This window comes from Meles meles, chromosome 6, assembly GCF_922984935.1.
Source record: "Meles meles chromosome 6, mMelMel3.1 paternal haplotype, whole genome shotgun sequence".
Classification (NCBI taxonomy): domain Eukaryota; kingdom Metazoa; phylum Chordata; class Mammalia; order Carnivora; family Mustelidae; genus Meles; species Meles meles.
In genome coordinates, this window is record NC_060071.1 from 36,125,124 (window position 1) to 36,146,898 (window position 21,775).

General features: G+C 40.4%; 2 protein-coding genes across 7 annotated transcripts in view; one reads left to right on the forward strand and one right to left on the reverse strand.

Moving 5' to 3' along the window:
* Nucleotides 1–115: 115 nt before the first annotated feature.
* On the reverse strand, nt 116–16,411 carry SENP8 (SUMO peptidase family member, NEDD8 specific). Of its 3 annotated transcripts, XM_046007250.1 has the most exons (3): nt 16,256–16,411; nt 7,961–8,012; nt 116–1,819 (listed from the first exon to the last, which is right to left on the reverse strand). In XM_046007250.1, exons 1-3 carry the CDS (start codon nt 16,363–16,365, stop codon nt 1,145–1,147), a joined length of 837 nt encoding a protein of 278 aa, XP_045863206.1. In that variant the 5' UTR covers nt 16,366–16,411; the 3' UTR covers nt 116–1,144. The 3 variants fall into 3 exon arrangements, with proteins under 3 accessions (XP_045863206.1, XP_045863207.1, XP_045863208.1); XM_046007251.1 differs by lacking the exon at nt 7,961–8,012; XM_046007252.1 differs by lacking the exon at nt 7,961–8,012 and having other exon boundaries at nt 116–1,863.
* Nucleotides 16,412–16,628: 217 nt separating this feature from the next.
* The window catches only part of MYO9A (myosin IXA), a 298,796-nt gene continuing 293,649 nt past the window's right edge, over nt 16,629–21,775 (forward strand). For all 4 annotated transcript variants that reach the window (XM_046008480.1, XM_046008479.1, XM_046008481.1 and 1 more), the window contains exon 1: nt 16,629–17,026. The gene's annotated coding sequence lies outside the window, so the exon portion shown is untranslated. The remainder of the gene's footprint in view (nt 17,027–21,775) is intronic.

The following is a 21,775-nucleotide window of genomic DNA, read 5'->3' on the forward strand; positions in this document are numbered from 1 at the left end:
TCTAATTCTTGTTAGGAGTAGAATTAATGTATGTACATTAATGTGTGTACATATCATCTGGTTGTTAATTACTTGAAACTCAGAAAAAAACACATCAATGATTTAGGAGGGATAGCATTTTTTATTCTTGGTTCCATATTTAAAAAAATAACATTGTTTCCATTTTGAATTAAGTGGAAGGGTTGAGAAAGGTCACTTTTTCTGCTTTATAATCGCAAAAACAAACCAACTTTTAGTCTGCAAGTTTTAGATACAATAATACCCCTGATATCACCATGATATAACAAACCAATTCTGCCAGATTACAGATAGAGAGGAAAGGAACAATTATGACTATCAGAAAGCAGCAATACTTATTAGAAATAACAGGTAACCTTAGGAAGTTATCAGCTATGAGTCTTAAAGCCACAGAACTTTGGATGTTAAGGAAGGAGTGTATGCATGGCTAACAGACAAAGTGAAGAAAAGCTGTTATCGATGCAGAGCAGCAAGTCAACCCACCCACTGAGCAAACTAAAAGGTCCAGCAGCCATATATTTTAATGAAGTTACTCAAGATTTCCCCCTCTTAAAGCAGTCCAGGAGTCAGATGGGGGAAGATGGGCTAACATCATCTTTACCAAATATCTGCAAAGGTTACAAAGATAGCCAGGAAAGCCTCTGCATGGTGAATAGAAGAGATACCACAGAAATGAGTATTTGATTCTCCCAATATTTAGATCTTGAATTAGGTTAGATCTTGACCTGCTTCTACCCGAAGCATGATTCTTCTAGAATGTTCTTCTTGCATTCCTTCAGATTTCACATATATTTGATTTCTTTAAAGATCACTGCTTTTCCTTAGGAATAAGCCAATGTGGATAAGGGAGACAAAAGGGGAATTAATAAATGTTAAGATAGCGTGGTTTTAAGGTTTTGATACATAACTTCAAGACATTTTCACAGAGCACACTGCTCTCAAGTTAGGGTTAAAGTGAAACTTTCCATCTGGATAATGCAGAGGAGGACATTCTTCAAGGGAAAAATAAGAACACTAAACTTCCCTCTACTGGGCATCTTCCTTCAGGCACTGAGACTGCAGCCATCCAATAAATGGGGATGGGCAGAAAGAAAAGGCGTCAAAAGTCACAGATATACTTTGATAGCTAATTTTTGGCAAGTCTGGCAATGAGATCTTTCCATTCTCCTCTTTTCTTTGTGATGTATGTAGGAGTGAGTAGCTGCAATAGTGATTCTGGCTGTTGCCTAAAGAAGTTCTGACACAAGGCCTCAGTGTTACAAATCACATACATCCCACAGTCATAGCTGTTTTGTTGAGCAGGGGCTTTTTCTTCCACAAAGGCCAGTTTGTCTCCTTTTCTGCCCAAGAAAGCTTCCAGTTTCTCTGCTACCTGCTTTGCATGGACTGAGTTACTTCTGCTATGAGAATCATAGTGAAAAAAGCTATTTTTATCTTGGACATAAACCAACAAACTCCAATGGGTTCCCCCAGCTGCCTCGTTGGAATTATCATTGATGGCTAAAAATAAAACTCTTTTGTTGGGGAGGTCCAGGGGTTCAAGGAACATGGCAATCTCTGCTCGGTTGCTAGTGCACTTGATAAACTGGGTAACTTCGGGGCTGATGAAGCAGACATGGTCAGAACAGTCATGAAACTGACTGTTGGCAAAGTACTCAAAGGCAAATCCAATGATATGGTCATTGAGCCAGCTTGGAGGATCCAATAGTGAGACATCTGATTGCCGCAGTAGACTGTCCATGTAACTCAAGACTACAGGGTCCATCTTGTATTGACCAGGGTTGATGAGAAATTCCAGAAGCTGAAGGAGAGGCAGAAGATAATATTTACTGTTGAATATGATACCTGCGTGTAAAATGAGGGTCATAAATAGGAGCTACTCTTACAGGGTTTTGGTAAAGATTAAATATAATTGCAAAGTGTTCAGCAACAATGCCTGACTAAGAGTAAACATTCAAGAGACCCTAATTTATGTGCTATATGTTAACAATTAGTCAGAATGAAAACTTTGGAAATTTTTCATGCTGAAACAATAAACATGATTTAAAAAAAAAGATTTTATTTATTTATTTGACAGAGAGAGACACAGCAAGAGAGGAACACAAGCAGGCAGAGGGAGAAGCAGGCTTCCTGCTGCTCAGGGAGGCCGATGCAGGGCTTGATCCCAGGACCCTGGGATCATGACCCAAGCCTAAGGGTCTGGGTCTTCGCCCAGTTGCCCAATGACTGAGCCACCCAGGTGCCCCAATAAGCATGAATTTTTAATTTCCTCTTTAGAGACAGAGTTTTGTTAAAATTATAACAATATTTATGAAACTTCCTAGCATTAACCATATACTTATTTGTCCCTTTATGCATGATAATAACGGCAAATTATTTTTACATTAAAGTGAATTTTCAAAGAGTCTAAAGAAAAATGTTGCTCATTAACAAAGGAAATAGTTTCCATTTCAACATTAATTTTAAAGAGAAAAGATAAAAATATTGCTTCCTCATTCCATGATGGAAAGTGACAGTGATTAGAGTTGTAGTTAAAAGGAACTACAATTTCAAGAACAGAAAATTCTGAGAGTAACACAAATGAAAACCATTCCTGATTCTGCCCCAGTTGCGAGCATGAGTGATATAATATGTCCTAGTTCACTTCCCATCTTTAATCTCAAGTGGTAAGATAAAGACTATGTAATTTTAGAATATAAGCTAGGAGGCACCTGCATGGCTCAGGTGGTTAAGCATCTGCATTTGGCTTGGGTCATGATTCTAGGTCCTGGGACTGAGCCCCACGTTGGGCTTCCAGCTCACCAGGGAGCCTGCTCCTCCCTCTCTGCCTCTCCTCCTGCTTGTGCTCGCTCTCTCTTAAATAAATAAATAAGTCTTTAAATATATATATAAGTTAGAATTTTTTTTGTAAATTGGAAGGTAGTTAGGCACAGGAATCAAGAGACGTGGATCTAGCCCCAGTCCTATCACAAACTTTATATGCTTTTGTCCTTGCTTTTGTTGTCTGTAAAAAGGATACGGATCTGCTTTACATCCCTCAGTGAATTGTAGAAGAGGCCACACAGTTTTACTCAAAGGTATGGAAAGAATATAAAATGTTGTACCAACAGTATTTATATCATTAATTGATATTAGTAAGGTGATCAGAAAATCTAGATAGCACTTCATACCAATGAAAGCAAATAAGGTTTGGAAACAAACATATTCCTCTTAACTTGTCCAAACAGAAGCATGACTGATTTAGAGTAGAGCAGGAAAAATTATATGAGTTTTAAGATTAATATAGTCATGATCACCCAAGGTAAGGTGCTAACAAAGACAGGAAGTCTGATCAGAGTGGAGGGTAACATAATATCTGAGCAAAAGAGATCTAACTGCTATTCATGACCTTGCAGCATTACAACATCACTACAAATCACAAAGCAGTCAACAGTCACATGAAGAAAGAGAGTACAAAACAAAGCATACTGTAAGAAAATGTAACCATCTCTGTGAAAGACTGGGCTAGAATAATCAATTTAATCAATTCTGGCCGTTAGATCAAGTTTCTACCACTTGATCACAGTACTATAACAATAAAATGTTGTGGCACAACCATTTTCCTGTAATTAAAACCCTGCAAAAACCTACACAGAAAAATAAACATACCCCTCAAGAGAAAAAGCCTAAAGTAAGTGAGGTAACGAAGAAGCACCAAAGATGGTTTTAGGTGCATAGAGTATATTATGATTGAACTATTTCAGAAACAATATAAAGCTGTTTATGAGAAAAAAATTTCTTTCTTTTTTTTTTTCCTCAAAGATTTTATTTATTTATTTGACAGAGCTAATACAGATATACAAAATAAGATGGCATGAATTAAGATTTTCTTAGGAAGAGAGAATAACTTCAGCAGAGACACAAACTAGAGCCAGGAACAAAGTTAACGAGGCATAGAGCACATTTGCTATGGGTGGGCCACAAATCTGGCCGTAAGCTTTTTGGCAGCTAACCAGAGAGCATTAAGTTAAACATTCACAATGTCCATAAGGTAAAAACAAAGCAATTGCTCAGAAGAGGTAAAGCATTCTTTGTATTAAGCTTAGACAGTTTTTGTTCAAGAAATTTTCAAAAAAGACACAGTGTATCATAATAATATGCCAAATATTTTTATAATAGATGAAGTTGTTTCAGAGGATTGTTTCTTAAAAGAATCCTTCATATCCAGCCTGATGGCAAATGAGCATTCTAGAAAAAGCAAGTCTATGGAGGCTAGACACTCAGCTTGCTGCTGATCTGACTTAAGAGTAAATGAGTATGAAAAGGGAATGACTGTGCATCAAGCAAGTCTCTCTCAATCTACCCGCCCCCCCACGCTTTCAATGAATACCGTGTAGTGGTAAATGCCATATTGTACTGCCTGGCAAATACTCCAAGACCTATTCTCTATGCTATCAGCTGAAATCAAACCCGTATCTTAATAGTCAAACCAACTAGGGACAGAAATCTACAAGGAGACCTGAAAAGACAGACATCTCATCTTGGAGAGAGTGACCAAAAAGGCCAAGATTACTTTCAAAAAAAGTTTTAGTGTTTTGATCTTGAAAATACCCAGAAGACAGACAATGGGTCAATCAAGGATCTGGCTCTATCCCACTGGATGGAAGGATTGCATGACTGCAATAGTTTAACCACAATAATCCTAAAGCAAATGGAACCAAACTAGCCTTTGGCCAAACCATCATTAGCAAAGAAAAACTCTAAACTTCACATCTGAAGACTTAAATTTTAGACTCAGTTCTGTCACTCACTGGCCGTGCTATCATAAATAAACTACTTAATTTCTTTAAGCCTCAATATCCTCTTCTGTAAAGTGAGAATAATACATGACCTTTCTCACAGAGTATTTGTCAATATAAAATGAAGAAACACTGATAACTAAGATTTTTTAAAAAATGGAACATAAAGTAGTATTTCCAGATATCCATTGTGTCATGGAGAAATTTATATCCCAACAACGGGTAACTGTATTTCATTCAATAAATGTTTATTGAGTGTTTCCTCTGTGCTAGGGGCTGGAAATACAGAAGGGAATGAAATAGTCATAATTCTTACTCTCACTGAGCTTAAGCTGAGTGGCATATATATGTGGTTATAATGCAGACATCATAAATATACAATTTTTTGGGCGCCTGGGTGGCTCAGCGGGTTAAAGCCTCTGCCTTCAGCTCAGGTCATGATCCCAGGGTCCTGGGATCAAGCCCCGCATCGGGCTCTCTGCTTAGCGGAGAGCCTGCTTCCTCCTCTCTCTCTCTCTCTGCCTGCCTCTCTGTCTACTTGTGATCTCTGTCAAATAAATAAATCTTTAAAAAAAATAAATAAATAAATATACAATTTTTTTATTCAAACACCTACTGAGAACCCAATTTTTTTTTAAAGATTTTATTTATTATTTATTTGACATTTAACAGACAGAGATCACAAGTAGGCAGAGAGGCAGGCAGAGAGAGAGGAAGGGAATCGCGCTCCCTGCTGAACAGAGAGCCCGATGTGGGGCTCGATCCCAGGGCCACGGGATCATGACCCGAGCCGAAGGCAGAGGCTTTAACCCACTGAGCCACCCAGGCGCCCCGAGAACCCAATTTTTTAAAAAAGATTTCATTATTTGAGAGAGAGAGAGCATTTGAGAGATCATGAGCAGGGGGAGAGGCAGAGGGAGGAGCAGACCCCTCCTTCCCTGCTGCGCAAGGAACCTGATGTGGGACTTGATCTCAGGACTCTGGGATTGTGACTGAGTTGAAGGCAGATGTTTAACTGACTGAGCCACCCATTATTAGCTATTGTGGGAGATACCAAGATGTACAAGGTAGCTTATAGTCAATGAGATAAGAAACCACCAAGGGGCAGAAATAAAATATATGGGAATTCAGAATAGGGAACAATGACCCCGGCTAAGTGAAAAGGAAGGAGAGCTGAGATCAGGAACAACTTCACGGAGAAAGTGATGTAAGAGTAGGCTCTTGAAATGCAGGTAGAGTTGGATGCATGGAGAAGGGCATTAAGAAGGTAAGAGACACAAGAAGAGTGGTCCAGTCTGGGTAGAATGAAATTAGAGTCAGGGTGCAGGTGAGGGTAGCTGACTATCAGAAGCTAAATGGTAATGGACTGAAGTCCAGGGGAAAGAGTTTGAAATTTATACTGGAGGAAATGGGAAGCCATTATGGCAAGGCTGGTGCTTTATTAAGTTTACTAATTCAGCTGTGGTATACAGGATTAAATGGTAGGGAGAGAATATGGAAAAAGAGGGGCGCCTGGGTGGCTCAGTGGGTTAAAGCCTCTGCCTTCAGCTCAGGTCATGATCTCAGGGTCCTGGGATCAAGCCCCGCATCGGGTTCTCTGCTCCCCGGAGATCCTGCTTCCTCCTCTCTCTCTGCCTGCCTCCCTGCCTACTTGTGATCTCTGTCTGTCAAATAAATAAATAAATCTTAAAAAAAAATATGGAAAAAGAGATCAAGTAGATTTTTATTGAAAGTGAAGATATAGGAGGAAATGACCTAAATCAGGGGAAACAGTAGTAGAAATGGGGAGGCAAGGAGGAAAAGGTACTGTAGACAGAGACTCAGTAAGTATCAGAGAATAGTGGATAAGAGAGAAGAACTGGGAAATGGTCTGTAGGTTTTAGTTGGGGTGGCTGAAAGGATGATGATCCCATTATTAATGGGGCAGGGGAAAGGGAGACAGAAAGGCACCTAACAAAAGAACCAAGAGCCATCTAGAACCATCCCAGGGATATTTCCTTTCTAATAGTAAGCACTGGGGTTGGTTTATCTGAGGTACAATAAATGTTTGCCAGAGGACTGAAGCACTTCAAAGAAAGGAGTCAGAACATACGGATTAAGGAAAACAAGATAAATAAGGCCTCTTAAGATGTCTGTATTGTCTTTCACAACCCCATTTTTGCTTTGGTTTTGTGTTTTTTCTGTTCTCCTCTGTTAATTAATAGTAAATTCCTTCATAAATAAGACCTATGTACTTGATCTTGGTGGATGGTAAGGAAGATTGGGGAGTGAACTAGGGTGGCAATAATCTCCCAATTCTATTTGTACAGTCCCATAAATCATATTATAGTTCTATGTTTTGGAGTTAGGAGGTTTTGGGTCCAGGCTCTGACTTTGCCACTTGCCTATCTATGTGACTCCGGGCAAATTATTTATTCTTTTTCTGGGTCTCATTCTCCTCATCTGTAAAATGAGGTAATAAAAACACCTGCCTCACAGGGTTGTTACACAAAATAAAATATGAGTAAAAACATTCGGCATGGGGAGGCCTGGGTGGCTCAGTTAGTGAAATGTCTGCCTTTGGCTCAGGTCATGATCGCAGAGTCCTGGGATTGAGCCTCACATTGGGCTTCCTGCTCAGTGGGGAAGCCTGCTTCTCCCTCTGCCTGCAGCTCCCCCTGCTTGTTCCCTCTTTCTCTGACAAATAAATGAATAAAATCTTAAAAAAAAAAACCCCAAAACAAAACAAAAAAACCCACTCAGCATGTCATCTGACATACAGCAGGCTCTCAGAAAGTTTTCTTCCTTGCTCCCTATATTTCAGGTGGTAATAATGGGACTTGGGAATTTTTTTTTTTTTTTTTTTTTTTTAGTATTTAATTTATTTATTTGAGAGAAAGAGAGAGAAAAAGAGGGATAGAGAGAGAGAGAGAGAACAAGCAAGGGGAGTCACAGGCAGAGGGAGAGGGCGAAGAATGCTCCCTGGGGAGCGGGGAGCCTGACACAGGGCTCTATCCCAGGACCCCAGGATCATGATCTGAGCTGAAGGCAGATGCTTAACAGACTGAATCACCCAGGCGCCCCAGAAACTTCTTGAAAATAAAGCATGTTTTTCTTTTTTATAAAGCCAGAAAGTCATAAAGGACAGACCTAGCTAGGGCATGACTCTGTGCTCTGTGCTTTACCTTTGGCATAAGATGAGTGAATGCTAACTCCGGAGAAAATTGTTCTCTCCACCTGAGTGAAGCAATGATGTTAATATGTTGTCAGTATATACAAGCCCTGCAATTACAGTTTATTGCATCTTTCATCTTCTGTAGCTAAATGAAGCTAATATTGAAACCAGAGCATAGAACACTTATAAACAAAGGCTTAATTTTTTTTAAAAAGGAGCCTACTTTTTCATATTAATCTTAAAATCCTTAAACCCAAGCATATTATTTGAATATTTATTGTAAAAAATAAGGTAATTACATAAAAGGTAATAAAAACAACCTTAAAGGGAAAATTTATAATTCAACAGTTACTAACCTGATTACCTGCTGATATAATTAAGGGAAGAAACTGCTGGCTCAGTAGAAAAAAACACTAGGTTGGGAGTCAGTTTCAATGAACTGTGTTCCAAAGGAGTGCTGTCTAATAGTACTTTTGGTGATTATGGAAATGTTCCTTATTGGTAATGTCCAAAATAGTAGTCACTTGCCACATGTAGCTACTAAGCACTTGAAATGTGGCTAGTATGAACTGAATATTTAATTTTGATTAACTTAAACTTAAATTTAATTATCTACATGTGGCTATTCTCTTCTGTTTTAGACAGCATAGTTTCACAGATTTCATAGGTATTTTTTGAAAGAAAAGAAATAAGATTATATGGTTAAATAAGATAGGGAAAAGCTTCATCCTAAAACTCCTTACTGGAGATTCATAAGGCACATAAGCATATTAGAGGCTAGCAGAAGTTCTGCAATAAAGAAAGGTAACTCTTCTTGGTCTTTTTTTTTCTTCCCCCAAACTCACTTGACCATGAGACACTTTTTTTTTTTTTAACAGAATATCTATCAATACCTTATTGTCTGTGCAGTGAAGTTTGGGATATGCTTGCTGAGCTATTTATTTAACAAATGGCACTGAACAAACTGTTAAACATTTGATTAAAAAAAAGTTAGATCTCTACCTCATACCTTATATTAAATTATATTTTAGGTGGAGTAAAATTTAAATGTTAAGAAAGGAAACAAAAATACTGGAAGAAAATAGAGCTTAATACACTTACGTCACTGGCCAATAAACACACGTAAAGAAACTCAACACTTTACTAGTTAATCAAAAGAAATCAAGTTAAAGCAAGATTTCATCTTTAGCTATCAAATCAGCAACGATGAGGAAAACTGGTAAGTCGCAATGCTGAGAGACCATGGGAAAACAGGCATTCTCCTTGTTTATAGGAATATAAACAAATGCAAGCTTTTTGAAGGGTAGTTTGCCATTATATTTTAATTCTTAAGAAATGTCTACATGCAGGTATTACACTTTCAGAAATTTATCTTAAGGGAAACATTAAGGATGTGTGCAAAAATTTAACAAGAATGTTCATCACAGCAATGTTTATAAGAGAAAAACTAAAAGAATCTGAAAGTTCAAAAGAAGACTGGTAAATTTAAATAACAGGCTTTCATACAAGGAAATACTTCAGCCATTAAAAAAAAATTGTAGATACAAATTTACTGACATAGATATTCATGATATGCTATGAAAAGGAAGTTTATACAAAATTTGTACAAAATAGGGGCACCTGGGTGGCTCAATGGATTAAACCTCTGCCTTCCGCCTGGGTCATAATCTCAGAGTCCTGGGATGGAGCCCCACGTCAGGCTCTCTGCTGGGCAGGGAGCCTGCTTCCCCCCTTCCTCTCTGCCTACTCATGATCTCTGTCAAATAAATAAAATCTTTAAAAAATTTTTGTATAAAATATACACAACAATAATCAAGAATGATAGCCAAAGTTTAAATATCATTTTAAAAAGAGAATTATTAGTACTTCTTAGCTTTTTTCCTTCTACCTTTTGATACTGTCTGCTTATTTTTTTACCCTTTCTTTTTACAGTGAGCACATAACCAGTAAATACAGCTATTTCCACTCAGGAAGAAAAAAGATGTACCACCTCCCACTCTTACACTAACCTAAAATATGTCTGTTTCTTCAGCTCACTGGTCTCACTTCTGTCCTCTGGGAAAAAAACAGAGGAAGTCTAACCTCTCTTCTACAAACCTTCAAATACAAAGATGTAAAATTAATTTGTTTACCCAAATTGGATTACGTTCAACTTCTAATATATGATTCCATTTGCAATTTCACAAAAAGAATAAAATCCCAAGACCAAATGTGCTTTTCATGGCAGCATAAGCAGAAATATTTTCAGGAAGGAAGTTCAAACTTTTTTTTTTTTTCTTTTGGTTTCAATTTCCCCCTATTAAACATTTCCTTTTAAAGCTAGCCTAAACCATCCAAAGATTTGTATAAAGTGGAATGTCAAAATTATCATCAAGAGTTATATATCCCTCTTGAAGGCAGAGATTATTTGATTTTACTCATTCTTGTTTTCTTCAGTGATTGACAAACTGGAGAAATTTTAATAAATGTTTTTCCTGAACAAAATACAGAAGTAAAATACATTTTGAAAAACTCCTAAAAACAAAATTGTTATAAACATAGGAAGATCTCTTAATTTCATAAATTGCTTACAAATTTGAACAAAATTCCTCTGACATCAATATTTTATAAGTAGAGGAATTCAGCTCTCAAAGTAGAAAAACTACTTGATTGTGCCTATTAACTCTATTACCTCTATTAACTCTACTACCATAAATTCCATGTGGTCCTGCCTTGGGCCAGGGAGATAAACTAGGTGACTTTTTAGGATTTCTTCTAGAACTAAGGTTCTCTATTTACTGCTCTGCTACTATGTATGGCTATCGAGGGCAAAGGTGTCATTGACTATGAAAAGAATTTTATTCTCAGTCTCATTTCTAACTCAAAGTTTCCATTTAAAATTGTACCACATTTTTTTCCTTCCTCTAAACGTGATGTAAACACCAGCCTTTTCTTAAACTGCTTTGCTGAGAATTTTCTGACAAATGACTTTATACAACTGTAAAATTTAAAATACCTGGGGTTGTTAAGACAGTGTGTGGAGGGGCCAACAGGTTCAATGAGAGGTCTGAGTAAGATAATATTTTATAAAGGAGTGGACAGATTTTATCATATGCATCAACACATTAAAGCTCATAAGGTGTGATCAAGCTAAAGTTGTAATCTGACTGATTTCTTAAATAACCACTGTGTTCAGCACACAGTAGATATATCCAAACATAGTTTTAAAGAGTATGATAACCCACCATCTTTTAATTTTATTTTTCCTGTAGATTTCAAAGCCTGGTAAATAATTATTTCATAAATAGTTAAGAGGTAAATTGTTATTACAAACTCCTACTTAATGGGTTTCAAAAATGTGTTTGGCACATAGTAGGGGCTCAATGAATATTTAATGAATTAGTGAAAGAAGTAATGAATATATGTTTTACTGTATTGTGCTCATAGGAAAACAAGATCTGAAGTGGCCCAATTATACATAAGGAATTTTCTGTTGTAGCAATTTGTCTTTAAATGTTAATTAACACAAATATTTGTGAGTTATCTGACCAAGCTTGACTTACATATTATTAAGCAGGGCTAAATATTTCTAGCAACTATTTATTTTAGCTGCTAATGTAAAATTCCAAGTTGCTACAACAAATAGTAGTGAGAATATTAGAGCCAACTACGGCCAAAAATCCCAAGCTTTTGTTTTGAAGGAATTGAACCTACTACAGTACTCTGAGAGAGTATTTATGGATTGGCCATAAGGGAAGGAGGGCCTCAAGTTTTTTTTTTTTAAGATTTTATTCATTTATTTGAGAGAGAGAAAGAGACAGCGACAGTGACAGAGATAGTGGGAGAGAGCACAAGCCCGGAGGAGAGGGAGAAACAGACTCTACCCCTGAGCAGGGAGCACGATGTGGGTGGGGCTCAATCCCAGGATCCTGGAATCATGACCTGAGCCAAGGCAGACACTTAACTGAGCCACCCAGGCACCTCAGAAGGCCTCAAGTATTTAAACCTATTATCTAGATGCTCAAAAATAATAATTGTAATTGGGACAATTTTTTTTTCAGTTTCAAGATGTGTTTTAGGGCTTTTCTAACAGATGAAGGTGTGGAAGGGGTAGCCATTTAACTGGAAGCCAGAGAAAAGAAATTTCAGAGATCTTTTGTAAGTAATGAAGATTCTTAAAAAGCTTTGTAAGTTTCACGTATTCTTGCTGCAGATAGACCTGTTCCCCATTCCCCTAAAGAGGAGAAAACAGATGAACCTCAACCTCTATATGAATTTGATTCTCAGTCTGTATTGAACCGTATCAGTACCCAAATGGTCTCCAATAGTTAGATGTACAAGATCAACAGGGGCTAGTCATGCTGAAGAATGTAGTCTCTCAGAGAAACTGATTCAGAAAGTTAACTTTACATTACTTACTTGGATTAGTAATACTTGGACCCCATAATTACTTTTTTTGAATATGTTTAAAAAAACATACAAGTTGGGTACTAGCTGGAATTTGTAAGTTTTGCATAATCTGGTATTGATCAGTTTCTTTCTCTTTTTTTATTGATCAGTTTCTTTCTCTTTTTTTTATTGATCAGTTTCTAAAGAGATGGGTTATCTGGGCTTTGAGGACTTCCTTTTTGTTTGCTAATGCATTCTACTCATCTAAGAGGTTTAAGAGATTGACAGAGAGCAATCTTGACCTTAAAAAGTCAGAAATATAGGATCTACAGGTGTAGATGGAATTTAATCAAGGAAGGCCTTAGCAACACCTGGGAACATATATATATTGTAAAAGCCATTACCCATCAGAAGTACTAACATTATCACTTATAATACAAAAAAAATTTATCACTTATAATACCCATCAGAAGTACTAACATTATCACTTATAATACATCTCTATTGAAAGGTATGTGATTTAGTCCAATTTATATTTCTTTAGACTAGACAGTCACACTGGGGAAACAAAGTAACATAGCAGACCCTTTAGAGATCACATTATAGTAAAATTTAGTTAAAATTTAAAAAAATTATTTACTGCTCCAGACTCTTCATTCCTGTCTTCTTTTTTTTTTTTAAGATTTTTATTTATTTATTGACAGAGAGAGAGAGAGAGATCACAAATAGGAGGAGAAGCAGGCGGGGGTGGGGGTGGGGCTGGGCGGGGGGAAGCAGGCTCCCCGCTGAGCAGAGAGCCCATTGCTGGCCTCCATCCCAGGACCCTGGGATCCTGACCTGAGCCGAAGGCAGAGGCTTAACCCACTTAGCCACCCAGGTGCCCTCATTCCTGTCTTTTGCCAATCCAATCTACACATTACTGCTAGATTAGTTTTTAAACAGAACTCTAATTAATTATTCTACTCAAAAAATTTTAAAATCTCTTCATTATCTACCAAATTTAGTACTAATTATACCCTGGCATTCAATGATTTCCACAAAAAGAGTCCCAATGTATCTTTCCCAGTTTATTTCCTAGTACTGCTCCTGCATATATAAGTACAAGCTCAGTATTCCTATAGGCCCAAATTATTAGACAATAGTGAATTACTACTGGTTGCTGCCGTTAGGTACAACAGGAAAAGAAAACAGCCAGTTCCTTACTCCCAGAGAGAGGCTGGGAAATGAACACTATGCCAGTACCTTCTGAAACACAGATCTGACCTGTCATGCTCTTGCTTAAAACTATTATCGTCAGCTTTTTATAAATCTATGCTCCATGGCCAGGATGCAGTTAGAATTAAAGGTTCCATGAACTTGGACTGGGGAAAAAACATCTCGATTTTTGATAATATCTAACTGAAATTTAACATTTTCTTCAATAAGTATAGGATAATCCACAGCAGTATTAGCAGTCCCTATATTTTTTCACCAACAGAAATATATTTTCATATCACACTGAAGTTTTTCAAAATATTTCAAAATTTCAAAAGTATTTCAAAATACAATTTATACTCATCACTATTTTGAAATTACTTGCTGCCAGATGTTATTTAATACATAAAGAAACACACATATGACATCAAACACCTGTTTTTTAATATTTTTAAAATTTTCAATAAAATTGATTTTGTTTCTATTTATTTTATTTTCACATTTAAAAAAACATTCTGAGATAGGGGCCAAAGGCCAGGCTGCCAAAGAAGTCCATGGAAAAAAGGTTATTTTATTTTTATCTTTGCTTTTTATGTCTATTAATTGCTTATAGTAGATAATCTAAATACTTTAGCCTGGAATTCAAGGCTCCTCATCATCTGTTCACACCCACTTTATCATCTTTATCTCTGCCCCACCCCTACCCTTCATATTAATTCCTAGTCACACCAGACAACAGTAATGCTGTCTTATCTGCAGGCAGATAGACAAGTTTTTGGATTAGCCCTAGTTAATAGACAATAGCCATGCACTGCTTTGGCTTTGCTTTATAGAGACCGCTCCGCCTGCCAAGTGAATTGTTCTTTTAAAAGGTTTGTTTTCACTAATACTATGAGATCTAAATAGGGTTATATTTTAACTGTCTTTATATCTCTCTCCTAACTTAAATGATTGCTGAATAACAGAAGACAGATTCTAAATTGGCAAGGCACTGCAGTAATCTCTAGGGGAGTAGAGTTAATCTTCGAATCTCAAGTTGACTTAGTTCTTTTTGGGGACAGAAATGATGATGCCCATGATTGAGCCCTAAGGCTGGATCCCCAGCTGATAGATGTTGCTGGATGGTAGGGAAAGGGAAGAGAGCCCTGAGGTGGACTTCGTAAGATTGAGGGATGGAACTGTGCTGAAGGGAAAGGCAGAAATGACGCTTTTCCCATCGCCCGGAGTATTTATCCAAAACTCCCATCACTGTGCTCAAGCTTCACATTCCATCTCCAACTCTCTCATCCAATGACTTCCATCTTAATGTTACAGAGCCAACAACATCAACTTCCTGCCCTTCCTAACTTTCCATCCTTTCTTTTCCTCCAGTGGTTCTCAACCTCCAATGCACTTCAGGAGCCTTTAAAAAATACTGATGCCTGAGCCCCTAACCCCAGTTTGTTAGAACAGGAGCATTGGTTTTATTTAAAACAACAACGTCCCCCGCCCCCCCCCCCCCCCCCAACACACACAAAAGCTTCTCAGGTTATTCTAACGTGAATATAAGGTTGAGTTCCACTAGTGTCCTTGATGCTATAAATTAGCCACCTTCATCCATGAATTGTCCACTTGCTGGTTCCATGGTACACTTTTACGCCCAAGTCTCCCATCTTTAAAGAAAAGACTCTTTCTGCCCACATTCTCGCCCCTCATCTCTCTCACCCTTTACAAGGATGCTTTTTTAAAGGGTAATCTACACCTATGGACTCTACTAACTCTACTCCTCCAACTTTTTACTCTTACAGTCAACACTGTCCTATGTTTTGCACCCGTTGTTCTCTCTGCTTCTATCTCCTATTTCTTGGCCAGCCACACTCACTAGTCTTTTAACACAACTTAGGAGTGACTCAAAGGTCACCTTGGAAAGAGTTACCCCACTCCTTCCACACAACCAGGGGCTCCTCTTCCATGCTCAGAGGGTTCTCTTTTTTTCTGTCATACTTTTTTTATTTAAAGATTTTCTTTATTTATTTGACAGACACAGATCACAAGTAGGCAGAGAGGCAGGCAGACAGAGAGGGGGAAGCAGGCTCCCTGCTGAGCAGAGAGCCCGATGCGGGGCTCGATCTCAGGACCCTGGGATCTTGACCTGAGCCGAATGCAGAGGCTTAACCCACTGAGCCACCCAGGCGCCCCTGTCATACATTTTTAAAAAAGATTTGTCAGAGAGAGAGAGAGAGAGCGCGCGAGCGCGCGCGCAAGCAGGCAGAGAAGCAGGCAGAGACAGAAGGCTCCCCGCCGGGAGCAAGGAGTCCGATGTAGGACTCGATTCCAGGACTCTGGAATCATGACCTGAGCGGAAGGCAGACGCTTAAGGACTGAGTCATCCAGGCGCCCCCATAGTTTTACTTTATTACTATTGCGGATTCTCTCAACGTCTCCCACATAACACCACACTTGAGAAAGGTGAAATTGTTTCATTTACTCCTGACTTCCTAGAGTCTGAAGCACGAGAAAACACTCCGTGAAAAGTCTGAAAAATGAATGGAAAGTCAGACTAGGAAACGGAGATCGGGGGCGGGGAAATGCGGGGGACAGGGCGTGTGCGTGGGAAGGGGCGGGGGCTAAGAGGGGCGGCGCTGAGAATCCTGCACCAGAACTGGGGAGGGGGCAAGGATATGCCAAATACGCGAGGGCTGAAAAGCGGCTCCCTGCCGGGACAGACCGCCCGACCAACCAAAGCGGGGAGGCGGCTTCTTACCTGCCTCGGGCCTCACCACCCCAACCAGCCTTCAGGCACCTCTGTGTTGGCCGGAAAGCGAAAGCTACGGTCGCAAACCCAGAGATTTTTAACCCCCAACCTTGCGACATTCCTCTCTACTGCAGTGAGACTCTGAAGCACGGTTCCGAGCTCTGCCGTAAGGTGAGGAAGAAAAGTCTGGGCGGGGCCGCCTGGGGCGGACGAATGGGGCGTGCCCGCGCAGGCGCCTGAGGTACTCTCTGGCAGCGTCACGTGCGGGGGCCCGGCCGGCACGCTGGCCGGCCCCGGCGGGCGGTAGGGGGCGTGGGAGGTAAGTGAGCGCGCGCCTGCTCGTCTGCTGCCGGGGAGTTGCGCGGGGCGGGGCCGCGTGCGCGGGGTCGGGGGCGCGCGGGCCTGAGCAGACGAGGGACGCGGTGGCGGTTGGCGGTGGCTGCTGAGAGTACCGCAAGGACTGTGAGAGAAGGCGGCGGAGGTACCCGCGGCACCCGCAGAGACAGCGACAGCGGCTGAGGCGGCGGTCCGACGCGTGCTCTCTGGGCGGGGTGCGGCGGGGGATGTGCCTGCCCCGGCCGGGCGGAGTCTCTCTGACAGGGCGGGGGATGCGCGGCGGCCGCTCTCTCGGACCCTGAAGCTGCTGGGCCCACCCTCCCGGAACCGTCCGACCCTCGGTGGCCTTATCCTCAGCTGTCTCCGGCGGCCTGACCCTGAGGCCGCGGGTGGGAAGTGGCTTCTGGTGAAGAGGAGGGGGCTGTGGTCGCCGCGGAGCCCGAGGTAAGACCCGCCCAAGCCGCCGAGCGGCCCTGCCGCCTGGCCCGGCCCACGTCTTGGTCTCCCTCTTTGGCTCCTGCGGGGCCGCCCCGCCCCAGCGGAGACGCCCCGCGAGCGGGTCTGCCAGGGAGCCTCCCAGACACCCGATCGCGGCGCCGGGTCCCTTGTAGACCCCACCCAGCGTATCTTCCATTGGCTGGACACCATCCCGGCCCGCCAGCCCCGGCCATTCTGGGGCCCCCACCCCAACACAGCCCATTAGAAGCCCCTACGGACTCTCTTAGGACTCTTAATGGAGCCTTCAGACACTGTTACGGCCTCCCGTAAGATGACCCGGTCACAGTTCCTCCGAGACCCAGTCACGGCCGCCCCCTAACCGATAGCGACCCCCAGCTCCGCGGCATGTCCATCGCAGCCACCCCGTTCCTGCTGACCCCTTCCCTCCCAGCTCGCTCTCGATCAAACCACCTCGGCTTTGGGGTAGTCTGTCTGGTGATGCTCTCACCTCCCAGGGGATCTGGTCAGCACCTCTTAGACATCATCAGACAGTAGCCTTTCCCCAGCCCTTCTCTCGGGCAGATCTTGTTATCTTTCTCTTTTCTTTGGTTGAAAGGGTTTGCCATTAAATCCTGGAGGGATGTTTGCTTAACCCAGTGTCTCCCCGCCCCCCCCCCCCCCCCCGCCCGTGGGGCTTAAGGGGACCAACTGACACCCGTGTTTGGAGGGTTTAATCTGGTGGCTGAGAAGGGAGGGACAGTGAAGAGTGTGGAAGCCCAGGGCAGAGGGTGTGTGTGTTGATAGGTCACACAGCCTGCTTTTCATCTTGTGTCTTCTGTAGAACGTGTGACTTTAAGGGACCTCTATAAGGATTAAATCACATTACACTAGGGGATGTGACAGTGTCTCCATGTAATGTCATTCGCTTCACCTTCCTGTAGATTTTTACGCATTTTCCCCTCTGTTTTTGAATGATACCGGGGGATTGTTTTTTTAATGTGCTGTTTTGAATTTTCTGGAAAAAATAAGTTTTGTGGTTTTTCTTGATCTTTGAAGATTTTGATGTCAATTTAATAATACATTTCTGCTCCCTGAAGCAAGTACAGTTATCATGCAGTGTTGACTGATGTCATTAGCAACAGCCTTCTCAGCAATAGTGAAATAGTGGATAAAATTTTGTTTGTGGAAGTTGAACTTCTGAGTTGTCAAGAAGGAAATGTAGTGTTACACTAAATGACCAGTACCTAATTTTAAGCATTGGTATAGGGATGAAGTATAGTGAGGTTTTTGTAGTTAGTACTTTTAAAATTTTTATTTTGTGTGTGTGAAGCTGAGGAGGGAGAACATCATATTGAAATTATAGGTAATAATTAGACATAGTGGGGCGCCTGGGTGGCTCAGTGGATTGAGCTGCTGCCTTCCGCTCAGGTCATGATCTCAGGGTCCTGGGATCGAGCCCTGCATCGGGCTCTCTGCTCAGCGGGGAGCCTGCTTCCTCCTCTCTCTCTGCCTGCCTCTCTGCCTACTTGTGATCTCTCTCTCTGTCAAATAAATAAATAAAATCTTAAAAAAAATTAGACATAGTATAAAAGTCAAGAAATTCAAAAGAATATGCAGTAAAAAGTTTTTCTTCCCCCTGTATTCTCCAATCACCCATTTTCACTCTTTAGTGGCAACTTAATATTTCGATCTTTATGTGGGTTCTTCCTGTGATATTTTTAGCATACACAAACCTATACATTCTCAGATTTATATTATTAAATTATACTCTTAAAAAGCACCACAAATACTTTACACTCTGTAGCTTCCTGTGCACTCTATAGCTTTCGCCCCTTCACCCCCTACCTCATAGTAGATCCTAGAAATCATATAACAACAGTACATATGAAAATGCCTCATTTATGGGCTGGATAGTATTGCTTTTATGATGTTGAGATTATTTTTAGTCTTTGCTTTTACAACCAACACTATGTGCTTTTCTTTGAAATGTATTAGCTGTGTATGTCCTAAGTAATTATCATGATTTCACATTTCCTAGTGACTCTTTATTGAATTTACAAAAAAGGATATAACTGAAGTTCTCATTGAATTTCTGAGCTTCCGTGGAGTGACTAGCTTTGATGGTGATTATAATATTTATCAAATAAGTTATTGAAGGATATAAACTATGGCACTGAAATGATCAGATTGTCATTTTTAAAAGGTCACTGTGGCTGCAGTTAGTAGAGTGGATTAAAGAGTAGTCTAAGACTAAAGGCAGGAATATCAGGCAAATGATGGTAGCGGGTCTGTATTTGGGTATTGGGAGTAGACAGGACTTGGTGATTTCATTGGATGTGAGATTAGGGAGAAGGTTCATAAAAGATTTAGGTTTCAAGCTTGTACCTTTCACTGAAGCGGGAATTGATATGAGGGAGGAATGGGATTTTTTATTTTTATTTTTGTCAAGAAAGAAGAATTTAATTTGTGATAAGTTGGATTTGGGTGATTACACTTCTGTCACATCTTGATGTGCAAGATGCAGCTGGATTTGTGGCTTAAGTTTATTATCAACCTCTGGGTTGTAATAGATTTTTGGGGCAAAAGGTATAAATGAGAGGAGAAAAGATTATAGGACAAAGATCCAACATTTACAGTGTAGGTAGAGTTGAATGTCTAAAGCTAGTAAATTAAGTGATTAAATTATTTAAAAAAATCTTACTGTAAGTATCAATAGTGAAGTACACTGTCTAATATGTGATTAAGTTTTTTTCCCTTAGTTAACGTTATTGGTGGATAGTTTATGAGGGAAATGGAATAAACTTAGATTTTTTTTTTAAACTTAGATTTTCTTTTTTTAAAAAAAGTAAAACCTCAGTAGAAATTAGTACCATAAACCCATCTTTTCTAATCATTTGGATTTTGCTCTTGTAGAAGTTGGCTCAGTGTTGATTTGTGGAGAAGTGCAGGATATTTGAAAATATGGTTGCCCAAAATAATAATTTTCTTAGTTTGCATGATTTTCCAGGTTCTATTAACTTAGTTTGAAATAAATATTAGCGAATTTTGGGTCATGTTTTAAAATCTAACATCGACTTTATGTATTCATAAATCTAGAGCTGCTGTGTAGATAGATCTCTCTCCTTAACTCTAGACCTCTGTGAATTACTGCTAATGGACATCTCCACTTGGATTCACATTTCACAAGCACTTTAGCCTTGTACAAAATAAAACTTTTTTTTTTTAAAGATTTTATTTATTTGACAGACAGAGTAGGCACAAGTAGGCAGAGAGGCAGGCAGAGAGAGAGGAAGGGAAGCAGGTTCCCTGCTGAGCAGTGAGCCCAATGCGGGGCTCGATCCCAGGACCCTGGGATCATGACCTGAGCCGAAGGCAGAGGCTTTAACCCACTGAGCCATTCAGGCGCCCCCAACGTAAAACTCTTTCTCTGCTTCTCTTTCTTCCAAAAAGAGGGAGACAAACTGCAACCAAAAAATTTTGTTTTTGATTTCCTGTCTTGATGATGATCTTCATCCCCAGATGATCTTCATCTCCAGAAGTCTTCAGGAACCTGTGAATCATCCTCCACTCTGTACCTTACTACCAGTATCATTAAATCCTGCACATTCTCCCTCATGATATTTCAGATAATTTCTTGTTGCTATTTTTGTTGTTTCTACTTTATTTATTTTATTTTATTTTGTTTATTTGACAGAGAGAAATCACAACTAGGCAGAGAGGCAGGCAGAGAGAGAGGAGGAAGCAGGCTCCCCGCGGAGCAGAGAGCCCGATGTGGGGCTCGATCCCAGGACCCTGAGATCATGACCTGAGCCGAAGGCAGAGGCTTTAACCCACTGAGCTACCCAGGCGCCCCTCTACTTTATTTTTTTAAAAAGATTTTATTATTTATTTGAGAGAAAACAAGTGAGAGAGAGAGAGCGCACAAGAGGGGGGAGGGTCAGAGAGAGAAGCAGACACCCTGCTGAGTGGAGAGCGCTAAGTGGGACTCTATCCCAGGACTCTGGGATCATGACCTAAGCTGAAGGCAGACGCTTAACTGACTGAGCCACTCAGGTGCCCCGTTTTTATTTTATCTTAACCTCAGATATCTGTTGTGCTGCTCCTGTAAAGCTTTCTAAGTGGTCTTGTTGCTTTCTCTTTTCTGCCTGTTGTTTTGCATCTCATTCATTCTCTGCACTGCTGCCAGATTAGGTGTTCTAAAATGCTCTTTTCGTTAGGCTGTTTCATTTGCAAAGAGGAGACTCAAGTTACAGTAAGTAATAGAGTGCTTTTTGAAAGGAAACATGCATAAGGGAACCTAGGAAAAGCTAAACAACTTGGTCTCAAGAAGAATAGGAGTTTAATAAATAAAGCTAGAAGCAGGAAAAGACAGATTTCAGTCTAGAGCTCTTTGGTTAACTTTTCTTAACTACTCTTACTATTTCTCTTTGGTTTACTTTTTCTCTCTACTCCAGTTTTTCCTCTGCTATCTCCCAACTTCCATTTATTCCTAACTTCTGCTTCCTTGTAACTACTCTGTCACTCTTCTGCCAACATTTTGCCTCCTGGATGCTCTTGTTTTAACTTGAGCTCCTGTTTGCTGACTTCTTCCTTCTCCCTGGAATCTTCTGGTTTGAATTTCTAAGAAACAATCTCTTTGGCTCAGGTCTTTTTCTCATGGGCTGCGACAAGTCTGTATACCTGGGTCATGTGATCACTCCTGGCCATTTAGTGTTGGCCATGTGTTTATTTGTGCCTGTGGGTGTGGGGCAGGTC

Excerpts from the sequence above, each read along its gene's own strand:
- SENP8 (XM_046007250.1), bottom strand. The coding sequence starts at position 16,365 with ATGTCGCAAGGTTGGGGGTTAAAAATCTCTGGGTTTGCGACCGTAGCT. Across the intron at positions 8,013-16,255 it reads GGTGGTGAGGCCCGAGGCAG|GTGGAGAGAACAATTTTCTC; the intron begins GTAAGAAGCCGC and ends TGCTTCACTCAG. Across the intron at positions 1,820-7,960 it reads TCACTCATCTTATGCCAAAG|CTTCTGGAATTTCTCATCAA; the intron begins GTAAAGCACAGA and ends CCTCTCCTTCAG.